The sequence below is a fragment of the Neopsephotus bourkii genome, unplaced genomic scaffold (assembly GCF_033783945.1).
Source record: "Neopsephotus bourkii isolate Nb327-2 ecotype Australia unplaced genomic scaffold, CSIRO-AGI_Nbou_v1 NB_318, whole genome shotgun sequence".
NCBI classification, from domain to species: domain Eukaryota; kingdom Metazoa; phylum Chordata; class Aves; order Psittaciformes; family Psittacidae; genus Neopsephotus; species Neopsephotus bourkii.
In genome coordinates, this window is record NW_026900826.1 from 9,247,738 (window position 1) to 9,266,863 (window position 19,126).

General features: G+C 42.1%; 2 protein-coding genes across 4 annotated transcripts in view; both read left to right on the plus strand.

The window, feature by feature from the left end:
• The window catches only part of UBE2Q2 (ubiquitin conjugating enzyme E2 Q2), a 48,185-nt gene extending 38,868 nt beyond the window's left edge, over positions 1–9,317 (plus strand). For all 3 annotated transcript variants that reach the window (XM_061347678.1, XM_061347676.1, XM_061347677.1), the window contains 7 exons: positions 62–122; positions 2,178–2,268; positions 2,587–2,645; positions 4,116–4,164; positions 5,334–5,429; positions 6,406–6,472; positions 8,243–9,317. In XM_061347678.1, the coding sequence (XP_061203662.1) occupies positions 62–122; positions 2,178–2,268; positions 2,587–2,645; positions 4,116–4,164; positions 5,334–5,429; positions 6,406–6,472; positions 8,243–8,274 (455 nt within the window). In that variant the 3' untranslated portion in view covers positions 8,275–9,317. The remainder of the gene's footprint in view (positions 1–61; positions 123–2,177; positions 2,269–2,586; positions 2,646–4,115; positions 4,165–5,333; positions 5,430–6,405; positions 6,473–8,242) is intronic.
• A 648-nt stretch (positions 9,318–9,965) lies between these two features.
• Positions 9,966–15,662, plus strand: FBXO22 (F-box protein 22). Its single transcript, XM_061347683.1, has 7 exons — positions 9,966–10,142; positions 10,235–10,367; positions 10,583–10,670; positions 11,275–11,370; positions 12,355–12,519; positions 13,397–13,562; positions 14,680–15,662. Exons 1-7 carry the CDS (start codon positions 10,042–10,044, stop codon positions 15,107–15,109), a joined length of 1,179 nt encoding a protein of 392 aa, XP_061203667.1. The 5' UTR covers positions 9,966–10,041; the 3' UTR covers positions 15,110–15,662.
• The last annotated feature ends 3,464 nt before the right edge of the window (positions 15,663–19,126 follow it).

Consider the following 19,126-nt stretch of genomic DNA (forward strand, 5'->3'; position numbering starts at 1 on the left):
TACTAAATTTTACCTTGTTAACTTTTTAGTGTGTAATTAATTCTATCTCATGTTTCTACAGGGATATATTCAGTGGAACTGGTAAATGACAGCTTGTATGAATGGCACGTTAAGCTTCTAAAGTAAGTCATTGAAGTTTTGTCATGTTCTGAAGAACCTGTTTCGTGATTGCTTCAGAGATTCTTGTCTTTGATAAATGAGAATCTCTTGCCAGAGTATATAAAATAGTGTGTGGTGGCTACAGTTCTGGTATACAGAAATGTGTGCAGAGATTGAACTGGAGTAATTGAGCTGGCAGAAAAACCAAACTCCCTTTGCAAAGCCAACAGAGTGTGCATTACAGGAGCTTTCATTACTGTGCAGTTCTCTTTCCAAAATGACTCCAAAATATGAAATTTTAAGTAATGATTTTTTTGTCCAGAGCCTTTGTCTGGATGGTTTTATTTTGGTTTTTGGTTTTAATTTCAAGAAAATGCAGCTTCTAGTTTTATTCAAGATGTGAGCAGGAACAGAACTTGTCTCAGTGTCATTGGTTCTTCATCTCTACACTTGAGCAGACACATAGGACTGACACTTTTAGGTATAACATAATTATGACTCATAAGCTGTCATCTTTTACGTACTGCTTTTCACTACATGCACTAGACAACTCATTTTGTTGTGTCCAAAGTCCAGTAACTTTAATTCTAGAGCTGTTATATTGAATTCCTGATAAGGGTCATCTGCAATCATCCTACAAGGTAAACCTGTAGGAAGGAAAAGCCTGTCCAGACTAGGATGGTAGCAAAAGATGGAAGGAACTTCCATCAGTTTAGGTAGGTCATGGTGAATAAGGACATAAGCTGTTTCAGCACAATAATTTACCTGCCTGTAGGAATTGTTACCCTGTCCTAGTTGTAAGACTTGAATTACTATGTCACCAGCTGCTGAAATAAAGGCTTTTTTCCCCTTAGTGTAATCAGAGGCATAGGAACATTCTGAAGCTGAAAACGGCAGCAATGACTACGTACGAAAAATCTGTGCTGTATTACAGGAGGCCTTGTCTATCGAGTGCTTCTGTAACAAAGTGCTCAAACCACTGTGCAGTGATTTGAAGCCTCTTTTCAAGTGCTGTGGACAGGGCTGACTTTCTGTTTTCAAGAAAGACAAAATGGAGTGCATGCAGAGAATGGCTTCCAGGATGACTAAGAGAAGAGAAGAAGTATTGTTTTTGTCTATCTCAGCAAAAAGCATCTGAAAACAAATGAAATGTGTGCAGACTATATGAAGGGGTAAATGTCAGAAAAGAGGCTACTTGATTAAGAAATCATATTGTTACTAGAACAAGTAACACTGAACTGGCCCAGTGCAAGCTGTGGCTGCAAGCGATGGGTTTCGAAGCACTGGGAGATTTTATTCTGAATGGGCTTTCCATTGGTAGGAAGCTGCCCAAGTAATTCTGAAATAGGTTCTATCAAGTTTGTGATTTCACTTGTAGCACAGGATTAGACGTAATAGCCCATCAGCCCCTTTAACATCTGCTTTAGGCTTGCAGCAGGCTTTTTTTTTTGACTAGGCTCTTTTAAAAGCTGCTGGGGTGTCAGAGCCTGGGTGGGATTAACCTGCAAGTGTCTGAATGAATGTCTGGGCTGCTCATCGCCAGCATGTTACAAGAAGTAGTTGATGAAACGGGTAGGCAGAAGCTGCTGGCTTTAGTACTTGTGCTGATGCAGGTTACTTTTAACAGCTGCAGTGGAATGATGATCACATAAAGTAAAGGATTTACTGTGTACTGAAAACTAGATCACTCCAGTTTTAATTTTTTTTCTTCATCCCTCATGTTGGAACATTTATTTCCAGTGAACTGCAGAGAATTAAAATTGCTGGTTTCAAATAAACAGGTTACTTTGTACTAACTGTAAATATATAGATAACTATATATATTATATATAAAAATATATATATAGTTATAGATAACTATAAAAATAACAATGGGAATGTAATGAGTTGAAGCAAGCTTTCAAGCTGATCTCATGGCAAAGTGTTTACTTTGTAAAAGGAGCAGGAGTTTTCTACAGTTTACCTTAAATTGCACTTTGTAAGCTACAAATACTAAAGGAGGTATTTAAGAGTAATTACTCTTTACAGGTAGTGAAAATAGTAACTTCATCCAAGGTCTCCCCCTGCTCCTTTTATAGGGTTGATCCTGATAGCCCACTGCACAGTGATCTTCAGGTCTTAAAAGAAAAAGAAGGTGTAGAATACATTTTACTCAACTTCTCCTTTAAGGTATGTGTCTATGGGAAGATGTGCTGGGGTTAAATTTCTACCATACTGTAGGAAGTGACTGAAATGACCCTCAGCTGTTACATGGGTAAAGATAGAGCTGTAGCATTAATAAGAGAAAAGAAAAGCAACTTTGTTTGCTACTGAAGCTTCCCTGTACTTGCTCTTTAGCCGGTACTGTGGGAAAGTGATTTCTACAGAACTGAAAACTTCTGCTTTAAATCTCATTTGCCAAATAAGGTGGCTGAAACACTTCCTGGTTGGAAAACAATGTCTTAAATTAAGTATATTTCTTAACCTGGTTTTTGTTACGCTTTTCAGGATAACTTCCCTTTTGATCCTCCCTTTGTACGAGTGGTATCTCCAGTGCTCACAGGAGGGTAGGTTTGAGTTGCCTTACAGAAATCTTACTTTGTGGTGAAAACGTTACAACTTGAGATTGTTTGGTTGGGAAAGTTTTGAGACTCGCATGTAGACTTCAAGAAACTTCCCCTAAATATGTACCTGAGCTGCTGTAAGACATGAGTTTGGTGCAAAGCTCAGAGTGTTATATGGAGGTTTGTTTCTCAAGCTTTCTGAACTAATAGCAGGCAAACAGCTGGGTGCAATTCCTCTTTGAATTGCTTAATTTGTGTCTAGCTTTGAAAAACTCTGCTTGTCACAGTGTTCAAGAGCTGCCCTCTTTTTGTGGGTGGTTAACATCGCTGTTACTTCTCCTGCTGTAGTGTGTTTTGAGTTGGTCCTCTGAAGGGGTCTTGATCCCTGTGTTGCCTTAAACTGTAGTCTTAACTGACTTTCTCTTGCTGGTATCACTGCCATAAAATTTTTATCAAAAACATCCTTAAATGCTAGCCCCAAAATACTAAAATTAACTCAACACAATGCTCCAAAAGTCATGTAGAATGTTTGAAGTGCTGTCGGTGGCACAGAAACTTGTATATATCCTTGGAGAGCAAATTAAATTTCCCTTCTAAGGCTTTTAAGCACCTCCTGCTGACAGGAAATTATAGCTGTATATTTGAAAAGGCAGTCTGTGATAGCTGGTGCTGATTCCAATTTGATTTTAATTGCTGTGTGTCTGTTTTGCATTCAAGAAATGGTTAGTGCAGGTAAAGAATGTTCGTGAGGCCTTCTGCTACCCAAAAATGAACAAGCAATGCCAGACACCAGAAAGCTCATTTGGATTCTGATTTTGCTGTACTGGACTTCTCTGGAGTATGAAAGAGAGAGTGGCCCAGCAGGTTCTCCGTAATTGTTTCCCTGTCTATGCTGGTTGAATGTCTTGATCATAGGAGAGGCTGCATTTTTGGAGTGGTAACTTCTATTCCCCCAGTCCAGGTTTTGTGATGACCAGGTGTTTTGGCTGCTGGGTCCCAGTCAACACAATGTATGATGAAGTGTTATTGAAACTAGAAAGTGTTTTATAGGGGAAGAGCTTTATCTCATTCGCCTACACCTTTGATTTGCAGGCGCACCTACAGTCTTTGGAATTGTATTCACTTTCTTTACAGAAGTCACCATAGTATAGGCAGTATATGGTAGTACAACCATATAAAGCAACCTTCTTTCATGGTGTGTATACAGTTGTGTAAGCAGTTGTGTGGACTAGCTCAGTCACTGATTTTAACTAAAGGAATTTAGTATTGTTAGACCCCAAAAGAATATAGTCTTCTTTGCTCAAGTATAACATGGCCAGCTAGGTACAGTGTGTTACTGGTTAAAGGGCATTTCAACTTCATGTGAGCAACAAATCTACCAAACTAGCCTGCAAGAGCTTAAAGTGCTGTGAACAGTTTCAGCTTTTACCAACTGTTGATGTCAAATATGTTTTCTTTCATGTCTGTTTCTAGGTATGTCTTAGGAGGGGGTGCATTATGCATGGAGCTTCTTACTAAACAGGTGAACACAGGCTCTGTTATCTGGATAATAACAAAGAATGCTTTAAAATCATGCAAATAGGTGTTTCCCCTGAGATGAAGAATCCCTGTGTGGAATAAATTACACACTCCAAAGGGAATATAGTGGAATAAACCTCAGTCCCACAAGATTTGCCTTGCTCCTCTTGTGAAAGAGCTTCTCTTCTGCCTTGGATGGCTTACAAGAGGTCTGAAGAAGAGGCAAGAAGCGAGAGCACATCAGCTCCGAGTTCTCAGAATTTCTGGGCAGGGACACCTCACACTAAACCATGTCACCCAAGGCTCTGTCCAACCTGGCCTTGAACACTGCCAGGGATGGAGCATTCACAGCTTCCCTGGGAAACCCATTCCAGTGCCTCACCACCCTCACAGTAAAGAATTTCCTCCTTATATCCAGTCTAAACTTCCCCTGTTTAAGTTTTAACCCATTGCCCGTTGTCCTGTCACTACAGTCCCTAACAAAGAGCCCATCCCCAGCATCCCTGTATGCCCCCTTCAGATACTGGAAGGCTGCTCTGAGGTCTCCAGGCTGAACAGCCCCAACTTTTTCAGCTGATCTTCATACAGGAGGTGCTCCAGTCCCCTGATCATCCTTGTGGCCCTCCTCTGGGCTTGTTCCAACAGTTCCATGTCCTTTTTATGTTGAGGACACCAGAACTGCACACAATCCTCCAGGTGAGGTCTCACGAGAGCAGAATAAAGGGGCAGGATCACCTCCTTCGACCTGCTGGTCACGCCTCTTTTGATGCAACCCAGGATACGGTTGGCTTTCTGGGCTGCAAGCGCACACTGAAGCTGGCTCATGTTCATTTTCTCATTGACCAATGCCCCCAAGTCCTTCTCCGCAGGGCTGCTCTGAATCTCTTCTCTGCCTAACCTGTAGTTGTATAATAATGAACTGCTCTTGTTTCTGTCTTGCTGCATTTTGGAAGTGTGTGAATCAGCCTTTCCATGTTTCCTACAAGTTCTTAGTAGTAAGACTGTAATAGCACTTTGCAGAGTTTCTCTGTTGTTAACTGAAAACAAGTGCTTAAAACTAAAAACAGAGTTGAGAAAAATACACCTTCCACAGCACATATCCCAACATCAGTGTGCAAGCTGAGCACAAGGAGCAAGTACGTGTTACATAGAAATATTTCCTTCTTTCTCCAGGGCTGGAGCAGTGCCTATTCAATAGAATCAGTCATCATGCAGATCAATGCCACTTTAGTCAAAGGAAAAGCCAGAGTACAGTTTGGAGCCAATAAGGTAAATATGCTGTGTTATATCTGTTACAGAAGTTCCTATTAGGCTTTCATTTCTTTGCTGACTTGCACGGAAGATGTTTAACAACAGAATTGTCATTGCAAATATATTTGCATTTTGATTTATCTTGACATCTGGTGCATGTGTGAGTATTTTATTGGCACTTAACTCTGAGTTTGTTAAATGATGAACATGGGAGGATAAAACCTTGGGATGGGCAGGGTGTGTAAGCAGTTAGACTTGCACTGTCCCTGTATTGGCAGAGTGGGGAAGGAAGTGGTATCGGCATTGGGAATCAGGAGTATTTGGAAATTCCAGATCTGAGAAGGGCTGTAGATGACAGCCTGGCTGCCAGGGTCACATATGCTGATATTAAGGAGTTCTCCTCCTTTAGCTGGCCCAAACACCTGCCAAGTTTCATGAGAGGGTGAAAAATAATGCCATGCAAATCCTGAGCTAGCTGTTCAACATTAATGCAAATAACAATTCAGTTCCAAGTGAGCATGCTGGTAACGGGCTGTAACTTAAAAGACTTTGAAGTATGAAATGCTGTTTTCAAAGGATATTTAAGTATTTAAGTGAATGAAACTGTCACTTGTTTTTAAGCACTCCTCCAAGGATAGTGACCTAGGTAGGTAAGATGCAAAAGTTTATAATCACCATTCTGTCTAACCCAGTAACTGGTCAGCTGAGCAAGGCACATTGCCTGAAGCCTTCATTCCAGTTGCTCAGGTTCTTAACCTTCTCATAGAGGGGCCTTTCCAGCAGTCAGGGTGTACAGATTACTGATATTATGATGGAAAAGAAATGAGAAAATAAGGGTATTTGTTTTGAACATCTTGTGCCTTAAATCCAGGAGTGTTGTAACACTCTGCATGGTTTTTAATTGGAAGTCTGATGCAGAGTTTCTTTTTAAAACTGTTTTTAAGTCTCACATGTCTGGCTGCCAGTTTTTTATGTTAGTTTTTTCTCCTTTCAGAATCAATATAACCTAGCAAGAGCACAGCAGTCCTATAAGTCACTAGTACAAATACATGAGAAAAATGGTATGTACAGTCTTTTGATTTTTGTTCTTGTCTGCACAGCAACCTGGTGATTGGTATTTGGCCTCAGTAAAACTTCTAAGTGCCAGAGTGTCTTATGTTGGCTTGGGAAGAACATAAATTGTGTTTCCTTCTCATCTTGCACTAGGAAGACAACAGTGCTTAAAATAACTTGACTAACAATCATGCAACTTTGCCAGCTTACGTGGATGTTCCATGTGTTCCTACTGTCTTTTGAAAGGTGGTTCAATTTCACTTTCAGCCAGCTGATCTAGGAACTTTATTGTTACTGGAGCTTTCAGAGTGTCTTAGTGAAGTATCTTCTGGAGGTTTACCTCTTTCCCTGAAAGGGTTTGTTTCAATGTGGCAAGAGCTTGCAGTAGTCATTAAGGAAGAGAGAAAGTGGAAAGGAAGACCAGAGGTTTAGAAAATACAAGAAGTCCAAGTCAAGTGCACTGGCTGGAAAACTGTCCCAATAGAAATGGGAGATACATTTATTGTTCTATTTAAAGCCAGTTTATGGTCTCTTAGCTGCATGAAACAAGTGTTTCAGGTACAATTGTGTTCATTGTGCCAGGATGAGGAGACAACAAATGACCTGAGGCTTTAAAAGGTTTACGTGACTGACATACTATGTAAAAGTAGTCAGTAGAAGCACTACCCTGGTGTCGTGACAAGGGAGTTAAGTCCACTTACCACTTCTGTGATGTCCTGTTGTCCAGGTTGGACACAGTGTCTTCTGGGAATTGATGTTGCTGTGAACATGAGTGTATTTCAGTGTGGCTGGAGCGAGCACCTCAGTTTCCCTACCTCTAAAATCGAACATAATGCCTTCTCTACAAGGCGGAGGAAGATCAAAGATGACAACTTTAAAATGCTTTCCGATTTTATGGTATTTTGATTTTGCCATTAACCAAGCCTTTTGCTTTTTTAGTTCGCTACAAAAGCCAGCATGATGCTCTCTTTGCTTCTAGCTGTGTGCTAGCCTACAGTGATTACTACCATGTCAGGAGCTATACACAAAGCATCCACAGAATTTATAGCTGTAAAAGGTGTATTTTTGCTACCTGTTCTCTGGGACAAAATAAATAGGCTGTTTATTCACTGTACAAAAAAAATCAGGAATTTTTACAGTAGTGATTGGAAGAATTAAGATTGGAGATCTGGAGGTGATTAAAAAAACAACCACCCTATGCACATTTGTTCAGGTGTGATTCAACTGCTAAACATGCCAAGTACAATCAGGAGACAAGTTATTCAGCTGACATCTTTGACCCTGTTGCTACTGCAAGACTTACAGAAGTAGGATAAACCATTCAGATGCTTGTACATGCCTAGCTCCTCAGTATGGGAGATGGGATTTATAGACAAATATCCCAGTGTAGTCATGTTTGACTGTGCGTTAAATGGCTGGAAGACTTGAGGGTTTTGCCTCAATTTCATTTGGTTTTGTTACAGCAGCGTTCCTTCTCAACAGCTTCCCCTGTTCATGTCCAGCTTGTCCACCTCGGGATAGCTGCTGCCACAAAAAACCCCAAACTTGGAAATATTAAGTTTTCACACCCAAATACTGGGTGTGATCCTGGAATATACCACATGCCTTATGTTTCACTGCAGACCACTAGCGTTTTGGGCACTGGATCTTGCTGAGCTGGCCTTCTTTAAGAGGGAAGGAAGGAGCCAGGTTCTAGACTTCCATCTCTGAGAAACTGAGTGTAAGACTGTCCTGACATAGTGATGTCAGTACCTAATGCACGTCTCTGTTCTTTGCAGGCTGGTACACTCCACCAAAAGAAGATGGCTAATGTTGAGGACTGTGTTGTATTCATGGACCAACGTCAACAAAACAAGCTCTTTTTTATGTTTTCCAACACACAGACTCAAGCTACGAGTGCCCCTATAACAGCTGTACTGAAGACTTTAGCTATTAGATAAGTTAGTGGATAATCTGTCAACTGACACGTAAAGTATAAGTTACAGCCTTACCATTCTGCTCTTCTTAGGTATCTGGACTGAGCAGTTTGGGCCTTTACTGTATTTGTTCTTATGGATTCAGCATATTTGGGCCATGCCCTCCATTTCTCCCTTTTTTGTTTGAAAGCATAAGCTCCCTCCGGCAGGCTACTGAGTTACTAAAGATCATTCAATAAGAGTGAGTTGTTCAACACACTTTTGTGTCTTTCTTACCTTTTGCAGAATGCAGACTGCAGAGACTTGCGTTGTATTATCTTCATTTAAAGCCAAGAAGTTTAATACCTTTGTTTAATACTGTTTTAGGAGGTGTCAGGTCTTGCAAATCACAGTAGGTCTTTTTTTTTTTTTTTTTTTTGTTTTCTGGTCTAAAATGACAGCATTTGTAGTATTTCCAAATTAATGATATAGGAAGAACACATGTATGTTAAGTCATTAAACATTTTTCATGGCTGTATGAGAATATGAACTGTTTTTTGGAAGAGATGCTCTTTGTTTAGATTATGTTAATTTTTTTCTTTTTTTTTTTTTCCTTTTTTTTGGTTTATTTTATTATTTTTTTTTTGAAGCAGAGCAAGGCTGTGCCAATAAAACCTTGTAAGTAGTCACTTCCACTGGGGCATCAGAACTTGCTGAGCTGTTCCTGCTACTTGTTGGCTCAAGCTCCTTAACAAGAAGAGCCGCAGTATGAAGCTTGAAGTTATTTAAAATACTAAAAAAAGAACCTTTTTAGGTGTTCCATTTTATTAACGGGTTGTTGCAATCATTTGTAAACTAATGAACTTATAAAAGTGATTGGCACAAATTGAGATGAAAGTCCTTGGATGAAATTTTTTTGTATAAAAGCTACACTAAAGTACAAAAACATGTCACCTGAGTCAGAGGCTTAAGAAAACGTTGCCATAGTCATGACAGTGGTTTTGTGATGGAGAGACGAATGGGAACTGCTGCTTCTTTATTAGGAAACGAATCTGGGTCTGTGTAATTACAGTATATTTCATTGCCTTAACTAAATCGATTCTATTTTGGTTGTAGTACTAGTCCTTCGCTCCCGTGCGGGGCCGCACCATGAGTTTAGCACTCTCTCGAAGCGCAGACGCATGTTTCTGTTCTGTTTTCAGTTGACTATCATCCCTGTGCTCTCTCCTTCGCCAGGCACCCGCGGCTCCCTGGCCGTTTGCTCCCATATCCCGTTTTTAGCTGGAAGGAAAGGATGGGAGAGGTTTGGCCCCGCTTCTAGCCTGCGCGGCTGCCGCTGTGCGCTGGGTGCCGCACTGCCAGGGTTGTAGCGCCCACAGCCGCGGTGCGGGGGGCAGAGCCGGCCCCGGGGTGCGGTTCCGTTTCTCCCGGAGGAGCGCCCTGGCAATGTACAGTAATTTGTAAACTTGCATCAAGTTTATGAATAAAAACCATTTTACGAAGTGCGCTGGGTCCGTGGTACTCTGTGTGTGTGTGGTGAGGAGCCCTCGGGGCCTCCCCGCCGCTAGGCGGCGGTAGTGTCGCTGCTCCTGCTGTCCCTGCCTCTTTGTGGCCGGAAGTCCGCCAGGGACCTCCGTGGCTGCGGCTTGGAAGGGGAGGCCGCGGCGGGCGGCGGCGCCGCAATGGAGGCCGCAAAGGGCGGGTTCGTCCTCAGCAACCTGGCCGAGGTGGTGGAGCGCGTCCTCGGCTTCCTGCCCACGAAGGCGCTGCTGCGCGCCGCTTGGTAAGGGGCGAGGGCCCGTGGGGGGGGGGGGGGGAGTGGGCACTGCCGTGAGCGAGGGCCGGCCCCGCTGACCGCGGTGCTGTTGTTCGCAGCGTGTGCCGGCTGTGGAGGGAGTGCGCCCGGCGGATCCTGCGGGCACGGCAGCGCCTCGCTTGGGTGTCGGCGCTGGAGCCAGGCCCCGCCGACAGCCACGCGCTGGTGCGCGCCATGGCCCGCGAGCTCGAGGTGGGTCCGTGCGCGCGGGCGCGGCTGAGGGGCGCGGGGCTCGCGCCTCGGAGGGGGCTTCCCGCCTCAGGGGGCTCGCGCCTCAAGGGGGCTTCCCTCAAGCCCTCGTCCCGCCTGAGGAGCCGCCGGGTCCCGCCGTGCGGAGCGGGCGCTGGGTGAGCAGCCCTCAGCCTCCTGCTCTTCCTCCTCCTGCTCCTTCTCCTCTTTCCTTACAGAAGGTGCATGTGCTGCCCCAGACCGTGCTCTACATCGCCGATGCGGAAACCTTCAGCGGGCATGAAGAGTGTCACGAGCAGAAGAAAGGTAACCCCCCTCCCCCCCCTCCAGAAATGCTTGAGCTGCTCGAAGAGGAAAGCCAGCTGAAAGGGAATGCTCCGAGTTACTCTCCCATGTAACAAGTGGTCTTAACCTGCACCAGGGCAGGTTTAGGTGTAGCTGAGGAACAATTCCTGCCCCAGAGGGTGCTCAGGCATTGGAACAGGCTGCCCAGGGCAGGGCTGCAGTCACCGTCCCTGCAAGTGGAGATGAGGCCACGGTGTCATGGGTCAGTTGGCCTTGGCTGTGCTGGGCAGTGGTTGGACTGGATGAGCTGAAAGGGCTTTTCCAACCTGGTTGATTCAGTGATTCTGAGTTTTAATTTCTGGGGAAAGTAGATATTTTGCAGTAAAATCCACAACCACATAGTATTATACTTGCGTGAAGCACATCTCATGTTTTGTTACATAGACAAGTTGCTTTCCCACTCTCTGGGGGGTACAGGTTCCGTTTGCTCCTCCTGGTTAGTACAGGTTTGCCATGTTGTTAATGAGACGGCCACTGATGGGCAGCATGGGACTGCTGCAGGGTTTGTCTCAGTACCCATCAGAACAATTCACTTTCATTTCTTTCTGCCTTTTCTTTTTAACAGCCAGGAAAAGAAACAGTAAAGAAACAGCAATTGCACTTGAAAAACTGTTGCCAAAGCGATGTCAGGTTCTTGGACTGGTCACTCCAGGGATTGTAGGTAGGAGGAAGATGTGTGATTCTGTGAGAGAGCAGTTTGAAGGTGTTTGGTGTATCACAGCTCTCTGCCAGGTTCTGTTTATCACAGTTTTCTCTGCTTTTGAAAGTATAGTCTTGAACTGATGGAGAGTTCTCACTTTGATTTCCATGTTCTGCTCCCCCTTTGGTCAGTGCTACCTTTGAATTTTAAGGAGGTCACAGGGTTGCTGTTAAGTCATGCCGAGCTTAAATTCTTACTTTGTCTGATGCTGTTCTAATTAAAAGGGTTGATTTAATTGAGCAGCCAGCTTATTGCTGGCACCTTAATGTAATAGTTGGGTGTTTCTTGGATTTTTCTGTATTTTTCAGTCTCATATACTGTGATTAATCATATGGGACATTCTCAGTATATACCCGTGTCTTATGGTATAAACAGAGGGCATACTCAGTAACTGGGCAATTCACAGCCTCCCGTGGCAGTCTGTTTTCTACTGTTTCACTTTTTTATCATCACAAAGTTTTTTCTTAGTTTCTCATCTCAAATTCTCTTCCCGCAGTATACCTAGGGTATTTGATTGTTGTTACTAGTGTAATTCAATAATATGCTCCCAGTATTTGTGTCAGTTTGCTCTATATTGTCATCACATGCTTGTGTGTTAAAAATCTGTGTGTGTTTGCGTGCCTGCGGAAGTTGGCAGGCAGGCCTGAGACAGCTGTACTGTACAGTGCTTGTTTTCCAACTGTTGTATATTTGCTGTGGCTGGGGGAAATGTCAACATATATCCGTGTCCAAAGTGACTTGAGCACAATCTAGGACTCCGGCATGCTTCATCTTTCCAAAGAATCAACCAAAAATATCACCACAGTTGTTAATTGGGTATGTTGCTATGGAAATGAGCTGTCATATTTTACATCACCTAAGCTGTTCTGCCTCTTAATCTGTTTTAGTGTACATGAGAGTATTAGAATCACTCAACCCAAGATGTCTGCTTTTGTATTTTTGTAGTTACCCCGATGGGTTCAAGCAGCAATCAGCCGCAAGAAATCGAAGAGGGTGAAGCTGGGTTTGCTTTGTTGTTTCCCAAAATTGATGGGGTGAAAATCCATACCTTCCATTTTTCTAAAGATGTGAAGAACAGGGTCTTTGATGAAAGTAAATTTGCTGAAGCAGGTACGTTCTTCTCTTTGTTTGGGCTGTTCTGAATTACTGTATTCCTCTTTTGAGTGCCAGTGTGGAGTTACAGGTGGCACCAACAACTTCTGTGCCAACTTCATTCATAGAGCACTCTGTAGGGCTGCAACTGGTAATTATGTGTCAGTGTTCTTCCTGTTCTGTGGAGCATTAAGGTCAAGTTATCCTGAGTATTGATCTTGGATTACCTCACTTAGTTTTCCAGCAGAGCTCTGAAGTTTTGAGCAGTCTCTAGTTAGTAAAAAATAATGATGAATGAGTCTCTCCCCTTAGGAATGATTCCTGTTGCTACAGTTTAGAAACGAGTAGGGAGGAGCTGCTTCTCTTCTTCTCTGAAACAACTTTGCGTTTAGGTCATTTGGTGGGGTAGCAAAGAAGGACAGAACAGAGGACAGCATAGTTAAATAAATTCTTTGCATTGTGTCCTTAGCAGGGTAGGTCATTTATGAAAAGTAATGCAATAAGGGTTTCTTGAGTCTCCTAGGGATCTACAGTTTCTACCTTGGGGTAAGCAACTGTCTGATGGGTGTAATTTATTTAGTTCTTAGGTAAAGATATTTGCTGTGTTGTGGAGGTTCTCGAATAATGTATAAACATATGGTAAAGAAGCGGAAAGCTTTAGGAAGCGGATGTAGTTGTTTTTCCTTGCTAGATTCTGTTCAGAAATTCTCACTTAGGTCAGGAATGCAGCCCACGTCATGAATGCTGGGGCAGTTTCTATCTTGCTTTGAAAATTGCAGCAGTGAAAGACCACTAAAGATGTAATGTATTGTTTGAGGAGACACTGGGGTGGTTGGCTTCAGGGGGCAGGATTTAAAAATGGTAAGAGGATTGGTGTTTGTGGTTTTGTTTGTAGGTCTGAAGAATAACCCAGATCTCCGGGTGGTTCTTCTGTTTGGCTACAACTCCTGGAAGCCTGGAGCTACTCGATTTCTTCATCAAATAGTCAATCCTTTGAATGAAAAAAGTATCATCCTGGCTGGGGGGCAAGTGGAGAGCTTTACATCATTGACCTCTGAGAAGTAGGTATCTTTTTCAAGCTAAATTGTAAAGATTTAAATTGGAAGAAACACTCCAGAAGCTGTAGCCATTTAGTTATGTCATACTAGAAATGCCCATTAACAGCAGTAAAATAATTAGTTTTTGTGAGAGATGGAGTCTAGCTGCTATACTATCATTTAGCTGGAAACTGTATTGCAAACAGGCTTCTGAAAATGCAGCTATGAGGAACTCCTGGCAAAGGAGACTGCCAGCTTCAGCTACCCTGTGTGTATTACTCGTTGTTACAGAGACCATTCATGTGAACGTTTTGTTTCTCCATCAGCCTGGGTTTGTTGTGCTCCAGAAGCACTGCTGAAGGACATAGCACTCACAGCACCCAGCTAGATCTCATCGAGTTTAAACTCTTTCCCTTGCCAAGATCCCTGCAGGGCAGATTTGGGCTTCCACTGCTACAGCTGCTCTGCTGCACAGAGCAAGCCCTTTGTGCCATCTGATGTGCTGGTGCATCCTCACTGGAGTGCCCAGTGCTGGGGCATGCAGTGCAGGCAATGTCACAGGCTCCTCTAGTGCCAGCCTAGATCTGGAATCCATAGCAATACCAACATTTTTCTTGCATCTGATTTATGCTGGCTGCGGCATTACTTCAGTTAAGAGAGCTGGCTGTATATTCACTTAGTGCTAATGAAGTGTAAGTAGGTAACTGCTAAAACTAGTGTGTCCTGCCTAACTAGGCAGACTTAATGTAAATCTGAAGCCATTACTGACTGCTGCCCTGAATTGATATGTAAATGCTGAGTATCTTTGTGTCTGAAGTTTAACTATTAGTTTAGTTGGAATAAGAGAGCTGCAACGTACACAAACTGCTGAATTTGGCATGTATTTGAAAGGTAGGCATATGCTTAATCCCTAGTAATGGATGTGAAATTTTTTCCTTGTGAAATTTTTTCCTTTTGAAAAATTATTCAAAAGGGGAGAAAAAAATATTCCAAACTTAAAAGGTTTTGATTTGTTTTCTAACTGTGTGGCTTTCACAGGATGTTGGTCTGCTTTGAAACCTGCTTCTGCCACAGCAGGACTTTATTCAGGTTGAAGTGGTCTCCCTGGGAGTTCTCTAACTCGGTGCCTGTTGCCTTTCAGTAACAATGCCCAGCCCGGCGATGCCTGCGGTGTGGTTGGGCTGGCTTTCAGCGGTCCCCAGATCCAGAGTGCCACTGTTCTGTTAGACCAGGATGTAGCTGATGAGAGGACAGCAGAAGCCGCCATGCAGCGTCTCAAAGCAGCAAATATCCCGGAGCATAACACCATTGGCTTCATGTTTGCATGTGTTGGCAGAGGATATCGGCATTATAAAACCAAAAGGAATATGGAAGCAGATGCATTTAGGAAGTTTTTTCCAAATGTTCCCCTCTTTGGCTTCTTTGGACATGGGGAAATAGGATGTGATCGAATAGTTACTGGGAATTTCGTATTGAGAGAATGTAATGACATAAAGGATAACCTGCTTCATGGCTACACTACAGTTATGACTCTTATTCATCTTGGGTCAACTAAAGCAAACCAAGCATAAATATGTTTTTAATGTTTCAGTGAGCTGTTTGTTTCACTCCAGAAAGCTGAGAAGTGTGGAAGAGTGGACATCTTGCAGGCAAAGCCCCTTCAAGAATGTAAACATCTTTTTGGTAATATTATAAAATCTTGTAGTTGGAATAGAGTTTAATATAATATACCTGCGAGAAAGCTTTGCATTTTGTGTACACATCTGAATTGCAGACGACTTGTATTTGATGGAATTCTGCAATTGAAGAAAGCCTCTTTCTTCCTAAGTGGAGGTGGTTTGTACAAATGGCAGTTGGAGTCCAAGTACAACATGTAGAATGAATTGGTACTTTGATATGCTCTATTTATGTATGTAAAACAGTCCAGAAAAACTGCTGCTGCACTCTGAAATACTGATGCACAGAATCCACCATTTCCTGGATTTTTTTTTTGCAAGAGAGATGCACAACCTGCCAGGAATCCTATTTACAAACCCAAATAGTTTTATTAGATAAAATGAATGAAAATCTTTAGCGGAAAATAACAAAGTGCTCATTAAATAAAGATGAAACTACCTAAAAGTACCTTGCCCTCTATTCTTAGAGAAAAAGCTCTGATTTAAAGAGATGTTGTCCAGTTACAAGCTCAACTTGCCTCACCATCTTGAACTGAATTTCAGTTGTCTTAAACAGCTGGTTTAGAATAATGTCTGATACTTTGTGTGTACCAGCAGTTTCAGTGATGGTGTATTTAATTTTATACAATCAAAATGTACTGGTTGGCTTTTAGATGTGGCGTGATGCTCTCTGTTACAAACTTACAAATCCAGAGTGCTAAAAGTTAAGACTTTAAGACTACCTGATATCTTTTAAGTTGCTTTAAAAGGTGATTTACTTTGAAATTGCAGGGCATGCACCATCTGGCTCTGTTCTGTTGGTATAGAGCCTTTAAACAAGACTTGTGCTTTTCCATGTTTTTCCTGGTTTGATTGCTGCAGCTGGAATGCAGTATTGCAGAGTTCAAGTGAGTAGATTTATTATAGTCTTACTACAGCTAATAATATATTTGGTTTTTAATTCTTTTCTCTCGTTTATTTTCACTTATTAATAGAGTTAGATGAAAATAAGATCAGTTCCACCACACACAGAAATTCCAGATTGGGCAGCTGGCCCCTTTTCAGCATAGCAAAAAGAAAGTACTTAGCTGTTGTTGTACAACAAAATAACCGTATGTTCCTTTAGATGTGGCAAGTAAGACCTCAGTTGGCAATTTTTTGCCCGTATGAAGTTAAAACTTTCCCTGACGCTGGCCTAAGGAGCTTAAGGTAGATGCCTGTCTGTCCTGAAAGTTGCCTTCAGTGGGTGCTGTGCACAGGCAGCACTTTCCCATGGCTAAGTTGATGATATTTAGGGTTTTTTTTAAATTAGAAGACAGAGAATGAGTTATGAATTTTCCGTGGCCTCCTAGGTGTAGGAGATTAGTAAGTGTGTGTGTGAGCTGGAAAACGTTTAGTTCCTGCATTTATTAGGAAAGGTATTGGGAAATGGAGTATGCTTGAATTTTAATAGAGGCCTCTCAGTGGGAGGTGGATACATGTTTTTCTAGCATAGCCAGAATGTAATGTCCGTCCCTTTCTGTCTGCATAAGCTGCGTGTTTAACAGGATTCTGCTTGCTGTCAGCAGTGAGTTCAGGTTAGTGAGCATCACTACTAATGTAAGCCAATGAACTTTAACTAACTTTTTGTAGTAGTACAAGTAGGTGAAGTATGATCAACCACGTATCCTGAGCAACACATTCAGAAGTGTCTGAAGAGGCAGATGGTGAGCTCCAGCAGTGGTGCAGTGAAACAGGCAATGAGTTTGGCTTGGAGGGACTGATCATCAGCAAGGTCCTGTGGCCGCCCAGTTCTGTAGCTGAGGACACTTAAGAGGTAAACATCCAGTACAGAAAAGATGTTGGGTGGTGGGGAACACCAGGAGCCAGCACCAGAGACCCAGATCTGCTCCTCAATCTGAGGGAGTGGGGATGAGCGATGGGGCCCCAGAACCATGCACTGCAGGGCTGAAACTGCTATGCTGTGCCTCCCAGACTGTGTTATGTCCTCCAAATGACAGGGAAGTAATGTAATTAATAAAATTGCAACATCTGTGATTAAAGTGTTTTGTTATCCAAATTCATTTTGCCTCCACACTGTCATTTGCAATTCAAGCACTACAACTGACTGAAAGCAAAATATATTTGCTTAAAGGGTGCATGTATCAAAAGCAGAGCTTTGAACCAATAGAACATTTACAGTGCAATAATTTATACTTTTAGCATTCAAAAAATAACCTTGAGGTTTTAAAGTGGACAAAGCTAGTTAAATGAATATTCAGCAAGTGAGGCAAACATGAATAGTGGGACTGCTCTAAAGATAATTATCTGCAGTTACAGTGCTGAAGGTAGTATGCTTCCACCAAGAGAAAATAATCCCTAAGTGACAACAACTGGATTTTGTTTAGAAAAAAAGAAAACTTTCAGTCACAAGACCTGCAGGGAGGAGTGATGGTTTTGCTGACAAAAGGTAAAAGACATTCTTTTTCCCCCATATCTTGAATCTGGATAATGTTTCATTGCACATTTACTTTTTTTTGTACATCATTCAACTAAATGAACTGTGTATTTCAAAGTACAAAAAATAACAGGCAAGTTGTGTGATGTATAACCTCATACCTTTACAACCAAAACAGCAATTGTCAAACACAACTATTACTGTAATTTTTATTTTATAGTTACTAATCCAAATAATCCCCTCATTATAGGATATTTTGCTAATGTGCAGTTGTAAGAAAGCAAGAATAATTTGATAAAGAGGAGGCAAATGATGCTATATTGTTACAACTGTACTACCAGAAAGCAATTTCAGTTGAGAACTGCAGAGATAATGAACTTGGGGTTTGTTAGTCTCTGTGCAGGTTTGTTTTGACCAAAGTTGGTTTTGGAACAAACCTTACTTCAACAGATGAATGACACTGAATCATGCCCCTGGGATGGGGACAGTTTACCAAGACCTGTAAATATGCAACCCAACTTTGCATTTCAGTGTGCAGCAGGGAAGGCTGGCAAAAACGTTAAACCTCAGACTGAATTTTGAAAACACAAGTGGTTACATACGATTCTTAATCAGTATTTAGTTAAAAGTCTACCTAGAAACTCACTTGGCATCACTATCCCTACCTCCTCCCTTAGTTTATTTTTGTCTGTCTAAAAATGGAGAACTTATTTCTACTAGAAGTAACTGTTGGCTTTCATATTTGTGAAAGTTCGTTCTCATGTAAGACACTAACTTTGATATCATCCCAAGTTCTTTGAACACCTACTGTCTGGCCAAATGAGAGAACAAGCTAAAACACCTTTGGCCTACTTTGATGTTGCTCAGTGGAACGACACAGGAAAATAACGTTCGAGATCTGGAAGTTTTCATGGTTAGAAGTTACAGATAGTAAACATGTTAATTTAAATGGTCTTTTATTGGGTCTTTTATATTATAATCTCTGAGCTCTCTGCAAACATTAAGAAAACAATCATTTCCCCAGCTGTCTGATTATTTTTATTATAACATTATGGGGAAGATTTTTTTTTTACTGTACGGGTGTTGCGTATCTCTAAAACACATTCCATCTTAATACAGCTGTTGGATTTTGTGTGCGCAAAAGCAGGTAAGGTAACTGCTAGGCTCTAATTCTGTTGTTAACAAACCGTTATTCAAATACAAACTCCAGCACATTGTCAGGTGCTTTACTTTTCATAATTTTGAAGTGAACTATTGAATTTCTTACTTGAACTTTTCCCTGTTCCTAAGCCCACTTCTCAGCCAGATACAGGCTCCGGAAGAGGCTGTTTTGGATTAGTCTTGAGGGTGTTTGGAATGTGTCTTCTGAACTACAGGCTCAAAGGTACGCAGACAGGTAAACAGCTCACTTCTGCTGATGGTGGTGGTGATGGTGGTGTGCTTTGGGCCTGTACCACAGTTTTAAATCAAACAAATACAAGTTCAAACACTGAAAT

Excerpts from the sequence above, each read along its gene's own strand:
- FBXO22 (XM_061347683.1), top strand. The coding sequence starts at position 10,042 with ATGGAGGCCGCAAAGGGCGGGTTCGTCCTCAGCAACCTGGCCGAGGTG. Across the intron at positions 10,671-11,274 it reads GTGTCACGAGCAGAAGAAAG|CCAGGAAAAGAAACAGTAAA; the intron begins GTAACCCCCCTC and ends TCTTTTTAACAG. Across the intron at positions 12,520-13,396 it reads AAGTAAATTTGCTGAAGCAG|GTCTGAAGAATAACCCAGAT; the intron begins GTACGTTCTTCT and ends TTTTGTTTGTAG.